The sequence below is a fragment of the Medicago sativa genome, chromosome 5 (genome assembly GCF_051527215.1).
Source record: "Medicago sativa cultivar Bolivia chromosome 5, Bolivia_mono, whole genome shotgun sequence".
NCBI classification, from domain to species: Eukaryota; Viridiplantae; Streptophyta; class Magnoliopsida; order Fabales; family Fabaceae; genus Medicago; species Medicago sativa.
In genome coordinates this window covers 51,150,371-51,163,816 of record NC_140753.1, presented here as the reverse complement: position 1 = coordinate 51,163,816, position 13,446 = coordinate 51,150,371, and the positions used below count along the sequence as shown (strand labels likewise).

The 13,446-nt window shown below is 32.3% G+C and overlaps 1 protein-coding gene across 1 annotated transcript; it reads right to left on the bottom strand.

Annotated features, from left to right (window-relative positions):
• Nucleotides 1-7,649: 7,649 nt before the first annotated feature.
• On the bottom strand, nt 7,650-10,684 carry LOC146922796 (transport inhibitor response 1-like protein). Its single transcript, XM_085715592.1, has 3 exons — nt 9,856-10,684; nt 8,764-9,268; nt 7,650-8,657 (listed from the first exon to the last, which is right to left on the bottom strand). The coding sequence occupies exons 1-3, from the start codon at nt 10,443-10,445 to the stop codon at nt 7,902-7,904; spliced, it is 1,851 nt and encodes a 616-aa protein (XP_085571718.1). The 5' UTR covers nt 10,446-10,684; the 3' UTR covers nt 7,650-7,901.
• Nucleotides 10,685-13,446: the final 2,762 nt, after the last annotated feature.

Sequence of the window (13,446 nt, the reverse complement as noted above, 5' to 3'; positions counted from 1 at the left end):
TACGCGTAACAAAAACTTCAGATGCAACAAATTTTTTCTTTAAATTTAAGTGCAGCGTAAAATCATAAAGTCCTTGTGTTGCATATAAAGTTATAAACCGAAAATCATAATCCCAACATTAGTGACACAATACATTCGGTTCATAATAATTTAAGGAAAAATTAACAATTCGTCATAATCATAGAATTCCATAACCTAATGGCTCATGTAAGTTGTAGTTTTCACCTTTGATGTTTATGTTAAAAAAAAATAGCAGTGTTATATCTTAAAAAATAACATCAAGAATTCTTCAAGAATAAAGAGCAGCCAATCACAATGCACTATTTGCCACAATTCAAGGAGGTGTGGCTGAAAAATAGGAAGTGAACAAATATATCATGCAATTAAAACTTGCCAGCTGTATCTTGAAAAATTCTTGATGTTATTTTTCTAGAGAAATAACATTTTCCTAAAAAAAAACTATAGAACATATAGATTTTGGAAGATATGATTATCACATAATAAAGACATTAAATATTGTATCTTCATCCATGATGATATAAAGTGGAAATTTAGATCCTCCGATTCTCAACTTATCTCCTTTTTGTCTATTTTTTTTTTCACGATCCATTTTTTATGCTTAATTGTCAAAAACTTTAATGAAAGAGACAGAATATTTAAACATTCAGTTTTTAACTTCCTTCAAGTTACATAAATTTATAGAAATTCTCTTGCACCCTTCACAAATATGTGCAATATTTCACATATATATTTGCATTCTTTCACATATACATATGCATCATTTCATGTATGTTTGCATTCTTTCAATGTATGTTTACATTCTTTGAGATTAGTCACATGTAAAATTGTGCAGTATGGGGTTAACTTTTTCAAAAGTTTGTATGGTTATTAACTCTATAGGCTTTTTGTTGGTATTATTATACTGCCATTATTTTCTCCGTTCTATGAGTTTCTCGCACGCCATATTTGGATTCTAAAATATGAAATATTTCAACATGTTTTTGAAGGTTTTTATGAGGTGTTTATGTCGTTCGAATTTAATAATCCAAACTATATAGGGGCGCGAAAAACTCATATAGACAAGTTGGGCTCCACAATGAATTTAAAAATCAGCAATTAATTTGCTTTCCTTTTTCAGGTTTAATTTCTTCTTTGTCGTTAAATATGTTGAGGTATATAATAGTAGTACTAGTACTTGATAGTCATGCTTATGTGATATAATAGTAGTATTTTCAATTTGTTCAACCCGAAGTGACCCCATACCTGCCTATATATACCACTTTATTTTTTTAATGATAAGTTTGGTCTTCCGTCTTCGCTATAATGAATTCTAAACGCACATGAACAATTTTTTATGACATTCTTGAAAAGATATACTTTTTTTTAGTTTTGAAAAAGTATACAATGCAAGAGCCAAAAATCACACTGACAGACCAGTACATAGACACCAATACACAAGACTTACAAATAAAAAGTTATACTATTAGTTAGTTGAGATTGGACGGAGTTAGCTCTTTATTTCTAGAGGAACAAATTGTTGGAATGCTCTATGTTTCCTTAATCATTTTTAAGATTTGTATTTTAGACTAACACTATCTCATAAACTATATTATCATGGGTCTATTATCCTCATTTATAATCCCCTATTGTACTTGATAAATCATGGGTCTATTATGCAACACATTCCACACACTTGTTACGAGAACTAACAATCTTTCTCACCAAATCACCCTTCTACCTCGATTATACAAGTAAATTGTCCCCAAAATTCATGCTATAAGTTAATTTGCAACTCTCAACCTAAGTTAATTATACACTAACTTGAGCTTTAAAGAGAACTTGCAGGTACACCACCTTTTAGGAAAAAACGGGTTGCTCTTTGGACTATCTCTCGTGGTCCACCTATAAGCCATAGATCTAGTCAATATGGAATCTCCCCTATACTATATGATTATATTTCAACAAATTCCATTTGTTTTTACAATTTATTATGTGAAGCCTACAAAAAAAAAAAAAAAAAGTAGAGAGCAATGAGATATATTTCATAGTCATTATTCTTTTTAAGCACGCAAAATTTCACTCCACAAATCACAATAGAAGTATTTATTTAGATTGGTGTTAAGCAAGCAAACCACCTACCATTATGAATGTTATTGTTTGTCTTGAAGTCTTTGTTTTAGATATTCTCATTAGTGGTGGAAGCTGTTTAATCGACTTGATGAGTTGATTGAGCTATAACCATATATTGTGGCATATATATATCACATAACAAGATCCGGGCCATTTGAAGAACATTAATGACACAAATGTCAACATCGTACCCTAAGACTAAGGGTAACCATCTATTATGGTCTTAAAGATTACCCATTTGTCAATTTTGTTCAAAGGAGTGTGGACCCCCACGTCCATCAAGTTGAGTATAACAGCATTCTTCTTCCTTTCTTAAGAATAATAGCATTCTTTGTTTTTTGACACAAAATAGTAGCATTCTTATTAATGCTAAGAATGTGTTTACTTTTCTATGTGTAGTGTGCGTACCATATTATTGTACAGTACAGGTTAAAAGTATTGCACATTTCTTAAATGCTCACGTAACAAAATTTTCAAACCATGTTTAGGAAAGGACAAAATACTTAGGCAGGGAATGATTCTACAATTGTCATCTTTTGAAAACTTTTTTCCTCAATGGCTATCTATTTTGTGATTAAACTTTTGAGGGTTAAAACGAACAACACTTATCTAAAGAAATGCCGACACTGTGACTTGACTGGTGTATTATGGGTGATTTATGGACAAGAGCCAATTAATATGATTAGTGCATGTCTTTATTATTTCAATGGGCGTATATATGAGGTGACAAGATTATTCGTGGATTGTTAGACACCATGGGTTTCAACTAAAAGTAAAAGAAAAAGATGAAATTCCAAGACTTCTAACTCCTAGTGACATGCGATCTAACCATATATGGAAATTTTATATGGTTTTGACTTGTGTATGCTTCAAAGAGAATATCTACGGCCAAAGCCTTTCAAAAAAATTGTAAGAAAAATTAGAATTTACAAAACTAAAAAAAAATGTAAAAAAATCTTCAAAAGGTTTTGAGGATTTAAAAAGAGTTTTGGTGATTTTTTTATATAAACATTCTAAATAAATAACAAAATAAAATATAATGGCATTTTAAATTTATGAATATTATGTTCATTGAAAAAATAATTAAACAAACAATCCTTAGTGATATGGATTGGGTAACTTTAGGGAGAAAAAGTTATGATGACTTTAGTGTATTTTATGATGGTTTTAGGAGAGTGATTACGAAGATTGATGTATGTTATTTGAACAATTATTTTGAGGTAATGTACAAAGAAATATAAATATTGGAATGAAAAACAAAGTAATGGAGAGAAAGAGAGTAGGAACTAAGAACACAAAAAGAGTATGAGAGAGATTATTGTCTCAAAAGTTGTCACAAAATGATTGTATAAATATCATTTTTAATTCATACATATGTGCATGAACAAACACCTGTATCGTGAAACATAAAAGGATAATAATATATCATAACTATGTTTGTTGATAAATCTTCTATGATAGTTACTTTTGCATACCATTCTTGTGTACAAAATCGAGAAACCACATAATATTCATGACATGAGAAATGATATTTGCACAACCATTGTGCGACAACTTTTAAGACAACACTCTCTTTAATACTCTCATTGTATTTTATATCTCTATATTGTTATGGTTTTGGTGTCGTTATCTGCCTTTCTTATTATATTTTTTATTAATTAAAACAATAGTTAGTTTATTGGTTTCAAATACAAATGTATTAAAATTCTTCAATTTCTTAATGTATCATAAGACCTTAAATTGTCTATGGGATACAATAATTGTCATTCTAGCGTTTGCAAGATTCAAGTTAAATGGATATCAACATACATATAAATATAAGATTCTGGCGTTCCCAAATATCATATTGGAGATTCTACAAAATCGACACTAACGTTAGAAAAACCATTGTAAACCAAATTTAGTATAAGAGGGTAGCCGAATTTAGGGTTGTAGGATTATGAGCTTGAACCAAGACGTTTTGATGCAATAATATTCAAAAACCAAATTGTTTTAGACAAAATTCAAAGCCCTAGAAAGAACATAATAACACAAACGCAAATAACCACTTCCCCACGTGACAACTTATGGTAAATAAATGAAATCACTATACAAAAGTATTGTGGTGTTCATTTCTTATGAGTTTTTATTTTCATCGGGGAAGGATTTTTTTTTTTTATTAAAGTTGTATTAATGGTCATTTTATAAATATCTCCGAACAGATTTGAACTCAACAAAGTTACAATATTAAACTCTTAATAAGTTTATCAAATGCTTGTATCAATAACTTGCAAACCAAGAAAGTCTGTAAATGTGCGGGCATTCAATTTCAAAACAAAATTTTCTCCATCTAATCTTTCTAATAGTTTGTTCAAACTTTATCTCCTAAGTATAAGATAAAAACAAACTTGAATGCAATGTGTTCTAACAAAGTCAGGATCCTCTCTATTTGGAGAGGAAATGAAAATCTCAATTTCATTAACTACCTAGCTAACATATGAACATAGTAAAAGACACATGAACGGATGAAATTAATTTTAAACCCATATATTTATTTTTAATCAATCCACTTAGATGCAGTACCTAGCGGTAGCTAAGGATGATATGTCACACATGAACAGTGAATGCATCAAAATCATTTTTTTTTATGGGTAGTTTCCTTTAACGACAAACAATTTGCCATCCTTCTTCATTTTACTCACAAACATATAGTAGGAAATATTTTAAGATACTATCATTTTTTTCTAACCCACTCTAATTGTATGCATTCAATTTTAAAGTACATTTTTCTTTATCTACTCTTTCCAAGAGTTTCTTTAAACTTTTTCTCCTAAATTGATCAATTGAGTGAATGTGAGACCAACAAACACTTGAATTCACTATGTTCTAACAACTTTTAATATTGAGCTACCACCTCATGTGTTATTTCTTACGAGTTTCATTTTTCACCGTGATCACATACTGACTTGAGTGTCATAATCTCTATAAATAATTGTCACCTTTCTCTTTCATTGTCGCATTTGCTAACCATCATCTTCTCTTGTGTGCAAACCACCGTCTCAGAATACTCTCCTCTTATCTCAACAATTTCTCCATTTCTACTAGTTAATGTTAGGGGCTCCCTTAAAAATATACCAGTTTACTGTTTATAAAACTATATCGATAGCATGTCTCATTTGCATTCTACATTAAAAAATATATATACCATCCAACTTGTCCGTAGCGGTGAAACACTAACGTAGACACAAACACCAATATGTTAACATCGATAGTAATTTAGAGAGAAAAAATCAACGTAACTAAATATAATTACATGTGTCAGTATCAAACATTTGGCATGCCACGAATCTAAAATGGAAATGCTACTTATATCCAAAACTTGAAAAGAAAAATGAATGAAAAAACAAGCCAAGTTGGAAAAAAGGTAATTCAGATCAATCCTGGAAATAGTGAGTGTTAAAAAAGAATTGTAGTTCAAGTAATTTAAAATAAGATAATCGCAGAATTAAGGATGTTAATCCAGTGGTATAGCACAGGACATGATACTTTAGTGGTTGACCTCGTGCTTAGATCAGCTATGAAATGTGGATTAACAGACAAAAGTTGTGAAAACCCAAAAACCCTTTTTGGTTTCACCGACCCTTTTTAAAAAATTCTTCTCCCACCAATGCTCCAACACCACCCACTGCCACACTGCCACTGCCAACTAGTTGTTGGCATCCTTGTTTGTTATTTTGTACGTTAGTTTCTGCATTCTGTCTCATAACCATTATTTAATCAAGCATGATATCATTATTGATAAATGCATGATTGTATAATATATATATATATATCTTAATATGCACAAAGGCATTAGCTTATTCCAACCCCAATGCCGTACACGTGGCCCACATACTCAAATCATCTGATTGTGGGACACACCTCAAATGGGTCTTTACCAACTGGCCCAAAGAATCTTTTTAGAACTTCAACTCATTATAATTATTATTAGTGTTATAAGTGTGCCTTAGAAAATAGTATGATGCATGTGAAAACCTGAATGGATTGGGGTTATGTTGATACCTTAGTCATTTACGACCATGCAATTTGACTTGAATTTAATGAAAAAGTGATGGACTTGGTTTCTTGTCTGCAGGATAGTAGGTAAGATAAGACCATTCAAAATAGTTATTCAAAAGAATCCAACGAGTATAAATGAACCATGTGTGACAGTGTAAAAGAATCATATATATGTGTGGATTTGGATTGTGTGTGGTCACAATCACAATTGTGACTATACTGCAGTCAACTATATCGATGGTCGTTGGATAAGATCAAACAGTTCAATTTTCAAGTTTGTAGTTTTAAACTAAAAATGATTAAAATCTACATTGAAATCTAAACGTTTGATCTTAATCTAATAACTATCGATACAATTGACACACAATCCAAATTCCATGTTTGTGCAGGTTCATTGTCAATTTGTTTTCTCCAATTTTCCTTTTTTTCCCTTGGGGACAGTGATGGCTACTTGAACAGAAGGAAAAAAAAAAATAGATATGGTTAAAAAGACAGACAAATAATGTATGGTTGTAATGGCCATCTATGAGACTATTCCCACCATCAGCAATTTGGATAAGCCAAGCTAAGTAATGAGAACCGAACCAAGTGTTCTTTTATTTTTATTTTTATTTTTATTTTTTCTACTACAAGGGTCTTATCCTCTCGCAAAAGCAATTTGATTCATGATACATTTTTTAGGGTCAGAGACACTTAAAAGAGATAGGAAATGACCAGCTAGAGAGCCTGTGGAAAAAAGAGACCATTGGCTTCTCAATCCACCAATGGATAGATAGACAAAAAAGAAAGCCAAAGCTTTGATTCACATCACTTAGTTGTACAGTCAGATCCCACTTTAGTGTTGGTTTGCTTTTACCATCCTGCCTCATGCCAGATTGAATACCAACAAGAGAAAGGAGATAGATTTTTCTCATAATAATGAGAAGAGAGATAGAGAAGAGACCAGCCATCAAATTATTGCCCCCCTCACATCAACCTATTCATATATAAATATCTTCAAAACATACTCAAATTACTCTTACTACCTAAGACAATGTTAATCAATTAAGTGAGCAATGAAAAGAGCCATGCTCCTCAAAAGGGTATCATAGATACACCTGAGATAGTAAAAAGTTGCTGTGATATTTGATATCATGAGGTATGAATTTGTAAAAAAGTTGTTGGGACATTTGATATATTTGGGTATGAATTTGATGAATACACAATACAAATTTTTTCCACACTTCGTGAAGCCATAGTAATACAAATCGTGTTTAATCTTTCACTCAATCGCTGAGATCTTGGAACTGTGAGTTTCTTATAACAGCGCAGAAGTTGAGTCCAGCATCAAAATCCCCCATATCACTCTTTGATTGAAAAAGAGATTCCTCAAGACATGTGAAATGGAAACACAACAGGAAGAAAGGGGGTCCTGCCAACGTGTACTTGAATAACACTTTCCACACATATAATTAATAAATCTAAGTGGAGATCATTCTACATTCAGAAAACGAAGGACATAGACACTACATGGTCCATGCATATTCTAGCATTTATTAACCATCTCACAATTTGCTAACAACAACAATAAATTCTACAATCAGATGATACAACAACACATCTGAAAAATAAAACAATAATAATAAAAACATTGAAATTAAATCTTCCCTGTCCCTCTCGCTATTTTTCTATCCCCCTCTTCACCGAACAGCCACCAGTGGTAAAAAAAACTTAAATCTTCATGAATTGAAATTCTAATGCAGGATGGTAACATTTTCTGGAGCATCATCTCGCGGCCCATCAAGAGATCGATACATGTACAATATTTCAATATCATTGACCGCTTCCACGTCATTGTTGATAACTTCCATAACCATTTGAGGCAATGCTCGTGCAACTTCTAGGCAAGCTTGGCGCGTCAGTTTACATGACGACATCCAAAGGAACCTCATGTTGTAGTAATGATGCAAACCAGATCGCAAAGCTCCATCTCCGAACGGACTGTCCCTGATTTCAAGCTTCTGCAAATTAGGGCACCCTTCAAGTACATACTTAAGGCTGAGGTCTGTGTCTCCGGCAAAGGCAACTGACAATGTCCTGATTAATTTTCCATACCTTCCAATGTATTCAAAACATCGATCAGTCAGCAAGCCAGATACAGCAAGACGTGTGAGCTTCTTGCAATTCATAACAATAGCACCAAAACCCTCGTCCATGGGTTCTTGTGTCACAGCATCAGGACGATACACCCCAATTATACAGAGACGAAACACTACGAGATCTGGGCAATTCTTAGACATAGCAATCACAGCTGCATTCGTCATCGTCTGGCAGAAAAACAAAATCGACTCCAATTTTCTACAACCCTGGGAAATGGCTTCAAAACCAACCTGAGAAACAGGACCTTCAGTCTCCTCCCTTGCATCCACAGGAAAAACTCGGAGCTCACGCAAGTCCTTGCAAGTTGCAGCCACAGCTTGAAGGCCTTCATCACATATTGAATCAAGGACCTGCACGACAAAAGAAACAAGAGTAAGCTTCAAAATCACTACCATATTTTTTTCCTTCACAATGCAGTCCAATCGGCACATCACGATTAACAACACAAACACCTACCCACAATATCTGCAGCTTATGACAGTGACAAATAACAGACTTCAGCTGTTCGGCATTAACATCAGCATAACTAAAATTCAACGATGTCAGGTTTGCGCAAACTGGAAAAATTGCAGGGAGGTAATCCGGCCAAATCTCCCTAAATCCAGACAAACAAACCAACGATCTGCAAGCTGCAAAAGCAGATGCATAATCAGGTTCCTGATCCACATTCTCATTCGCACAGAACGAACCCGTTCCAAGATGTGTGAGCTGAGGCGCACGAAGCATTAGCCGATGAAGCTGAACCATCGAAACAGATCGGTTCAATCTAAGCTTCTTCAAATTAGGTGATCTAGCCACCAGCCTTTCCAATGCCTCAAAATTCACAGGGCACTCAACACAATCAAAAGCAAGAGACTCCAAATGAGTTTGTCCCTCAATTGGAAAACACGATACCCAATCCACCTCTGCATCATTCTCAACGTCAATCACAGATTCCACCAGTTCCAGCACCCTCAGCAATCTGCACCAACAACAACAACAACAAACACACTCATTCATTTCACGCAACAGTTATACAAATCAAACCCAAATATCCCCATCAATCAAACTAAAAAATACAACTTTCTTAATAATCAAATATACAACCATACACTTCCGCGATTGATTGAACAACAGCAATAAATTTTAGTATATGATTGGAATGACGTGAATCTAACAAAACTACTGCGACACCTGAATTAGCAGAAGCTCTAACCTTTACCAAAATCACATATTCATACAAAATCACAGTCAATTCAAGCATGCACTTAGATGTCCAAGCAATCACAAAGGAATTGTAATTAAGACTACATTTGACTTAATTACTCCATTTCGATGATTTGAATAACGGTGAATCTAAAAAAATTACCGCTCCAAAGTGTAACTTTTACCAAAATCACATATCTTGACAAACTCACCGTCAATCCAAACATGCATTTAGATGTCTAATTACAATTGAGACTACATTTGACTTAATTAATTACTCCACAATTTAAATATTAATATCAAATCTGGAACACTACATTTTTTCAATAAACACTTTCTAATTATGGTGATTATAATAATTACCTGCACTTAGAAGCAATAGCAGCAAGACCAGGGGTACCAAACCCTTCACAACAAACAAGAAAAAGCTCACGAAAACCGGCGAACGAATCGGCGATAACACCGAGATCTTCATCAGTAACATTCATCCGTTTAAGATGAAGCTTCTCAAGCCAAGGATAGCCTTGAGCAAGCTCTCTACCCCAAGGAGCAAAGTGGGCCCCCCAATCAACAGGCATCAGATCGAAATCCGCAAACCTCGGCTTACCCTTAACAGTAACCGATTTGATGCGGCTGAAACGCGCCACCGCGCGTCGTGGGGAGAGTGCATAACAGTTTCCGATGAAGAGGTCGGATCGTGTGAGGGCTTCCGCACGGTACCATGAACGACAGACCAATGAGGCGGAGTTTCGGTCTTTGCGAGAGGTGAGAAAGTGTAGAACGTTTTCTAGAACGTTTTCGAGGACTTGGTCTGGGAAAGGTGATGGGTTTTCTGTTGAACCGGGATATGGTTCAGATGAACCGGTTCGGTTTCTGTTTGATGTTGATGATTCGGCGATCTCGCCTCTTTGTAGATCTGGTGTTGTTGTTGTTTGTGGACTGTTTTCTCTCATTGTTTTTTTCTTTCTTTCGATTTGGTCGATGTTTGTGTTTTTTTGTTGATCTGGGTGAGTGTAGGTTTTTGAAGCAGAAGGATGGAATATTTGATTGGTTTTTGAGGAGGTTGAGTTGATGGGTTTGGTTCTAAAGAGGGAAATGAGAGTGAGAGCTGGAAATGGGAAGAAGAGAGAGAGAGAGAGAGAGAGAGAGAGAGTGAGTGTAGAAGATGATGATATCAGATGGAAAATGGAGTGAGTGGAGAGTAGTGAGAGAGAGTATATGAGTGAATGAGAGTGTAATAAATGGAAATTTGACTGCTCTTTTTCTTTTTTGGTAAAACAAACTAATTTGACTCTTTTTCAATTAAAGTGTATAAACTAGATTAATCATGGATGGTTGTAACAAAAAAAAAGATTAATCATGGTTCAAAAATAATAATAATAATAATAATAATAATAATAATAATAATAAAAATTGATCAATTATTGTTTTAATTTTAATAGATTTTTTTTATTGGGATGTTTTAATAGATGTTGTCATGTTGATTTGTGCCCATTTTTACATATAATTTTTTTATATTTATTTACCAAAAAAGTTTTACTTTTATGTCTAGATCTCTTAAACAACAATGTAAACGAACTCCTTTATGACATTTATTAAAAAATCTTTAAAATAATTAATGATGGTAGAACACATTTAATGAACTTTTTAGATTCATTGTGTAAGTCATGTATATAGTCTATATTTATAACGAGATACATTAATTATTAAATGAACCTAAAAAAATCAATTGTTTCTTATAATAAGGACCGGAGGAAGTACTCAATATACTGATATGTTTTTAATTTTTATTTTAAAGAATTTTTATTTTAAAGATAAAATATTGTTTTATGGATTTTTTTAAACAATTGTCTTAAGACACTTGAAAATTTAAAATGATAAATAACAGGAGATAAATAATTTTTTTATCATTTGAAAGTAATCAAATTCAAGTCATGATTGGATAAATCTTTGTTCGGATTTAATTTATATTTTGATGGTTGAATAATTTTTTGTTACATTACAATCTTCACCATTTAAACTCTTCTTCATTTGTCTCTGTGAGCTTAGCTCGGTTGGTAAAGGACAATGCATAATATATGCAATGTTTGAGTTTGAACCGACAAAAAAAAACTCTTCTTCATTTCTTCTATTTGGAAAGATAAAGACACAAAAAATCTTTAAAATAATTAATGATGGCGGAACCCATTTAATGATATGACACACCGTCAATTTTTTGTGTTTATCTATTTTATAATATGACAATCTCTATTTATTTTTATAAATGAAGAAGATTTATTTTTATAAATGGAGAGGGTCTCAACTCATTTTAGTATATTTTTAGTTGATTTTAGATTGAAATTGAAAATTGAAACTTTTGATTCCATAATAGAACTTTACACTCAAATTAATTTTTCAACTCATTTTATAGAAATACTCATTTTATAGAAATACATTAAAACATCAATCAAATCATCTCACTTTTAATTGAAATCAACTATACAAAATTGATTTTTGTGAGGAGTCAGATCTTATAAATGAATTTTATCAACAAAAATACTCCCTCCTGTCATATTTTCAAGAGATAATTGACTTTTTAGATACATTAAATAATTTATATATTTGGTTTAGATTCTTGACTAGATACATAAGTTATTCAATGTATCTAAAAAGTAAACTTTCTTTTGTAAATAGGACCGAAGTGAATAATTGATAAATGAATTAGTTTAGTTGGTCGCACTGGAGGGCCAGGGAGTGCCAACAGTAACCTCTGCTGTCTTTGTCTCTGAGCTTTAGCTTTGGGATTCTCTATGCTCTATCTCTTTCATTACAAAAATATCCAAATCACTCTTTCTCTTTCCCTCTTTTTATGCCATTCTTTTCCTTCATTATTTGAGAGAGATTTTTTTCATTTCCCTTTATTACCACCTTTTGTACTTTTTTTACTCCTTTTTCATTTTCATTTGGTAATTTCCAAACTTGTTACAGTTTTCCTTTTTGTCCATTCAAGTCAAGTTTATGGAATTGCCCCCTTCAATTTTAGTTATAGTTTTTTTTTTGAAAGGAATTTTAGTTATAGTTTTGTTTCCTTCAAAAGCCAAAAATTTAACTAACTATCAATCAATGTCACGGTATAACCTTAAGATCTTGAGAGTATGCTGTTTGTCATAATTTCTACTAATATCTAATGATTTTCCTTAATTGATGATCAATATGGTATCATAATTCTCATCAATAAAATATAAAAATCATAATTGCATATGCTTAGAATGCTTTACACCAACTCATTTTTATTTAACAAATGCAGTATTAATTAAGTCTTAAACACTTAAATTATAGACCAAGGATCCCTTTAAGAATTGACTGGACCACCACTTCCAAAGTTTATCATCAATTTGCGCTGCGTTAGTCATGTTTATGTTTATATATGTCCTTTTAAAGAGTCAAGTTCATACTATATATGTGATGGTCAAAAAAGTGGTTTAATTTTATTTGTATCTCACATTCACATAAAATTAGAAACTCTTTAAATTAATACTCGGTAAATTAATAAACTCTCTAAAATAATAAATTTGTCCGGTCCCAACTTGGGCCAATGCAAAAAATTGAAAAACTCAATAAAATAATAAGATAATAATTTTTCGGGAGATCCCTTTATAATTTTTCGGTCCCAAGAAAATCATAAATTAATAATTCATATAAACTGAAAAAAAAAATATTACACTCTATTGAAATATGATTCAATAGTTGTATGTTTTCCTTTAAAGTTCAAAAGTCATTATTGATTTACAATGCATATGAACACAGTAGTTACTAATTTATGTTGAGTCTCAAGGTTCGCTGCAACGTAATTCTAAGAGGCATAGACTAATTTGTCTTTTACTTAAAAACTCTTTAAATTAATAATTATTAATTTATCGATAAATTAATAACTCTCTAAATTAATAAATTTCTCCAGTCCTGACATTATTAATT

Bases quoted from the DNA above. Each gene is read 5' to 3' on its own strand.
- LOC146922796 (XM_085715592.1), bottom strand. From the start codon at position 10,445: ATGAGAGAAAACAGTCCACAAACAACAACAACACCAGATCTACAAAGA. The intron at 9,269-9,855 runs GTAATTATTATA...TTGTTGGTGCAG, and splicing joins GCTATTGCTTCTAAGTGCAG to ATTGCTGAGGGTGCTGGAAC. The intron at 8,658-8,763 runs GTAGGTGTTTGT...TTTGTCGTGCAG, and splicing joins ATAAGCTGCAGATATTGTGG to GTCCTTGATTCAATATGTGA.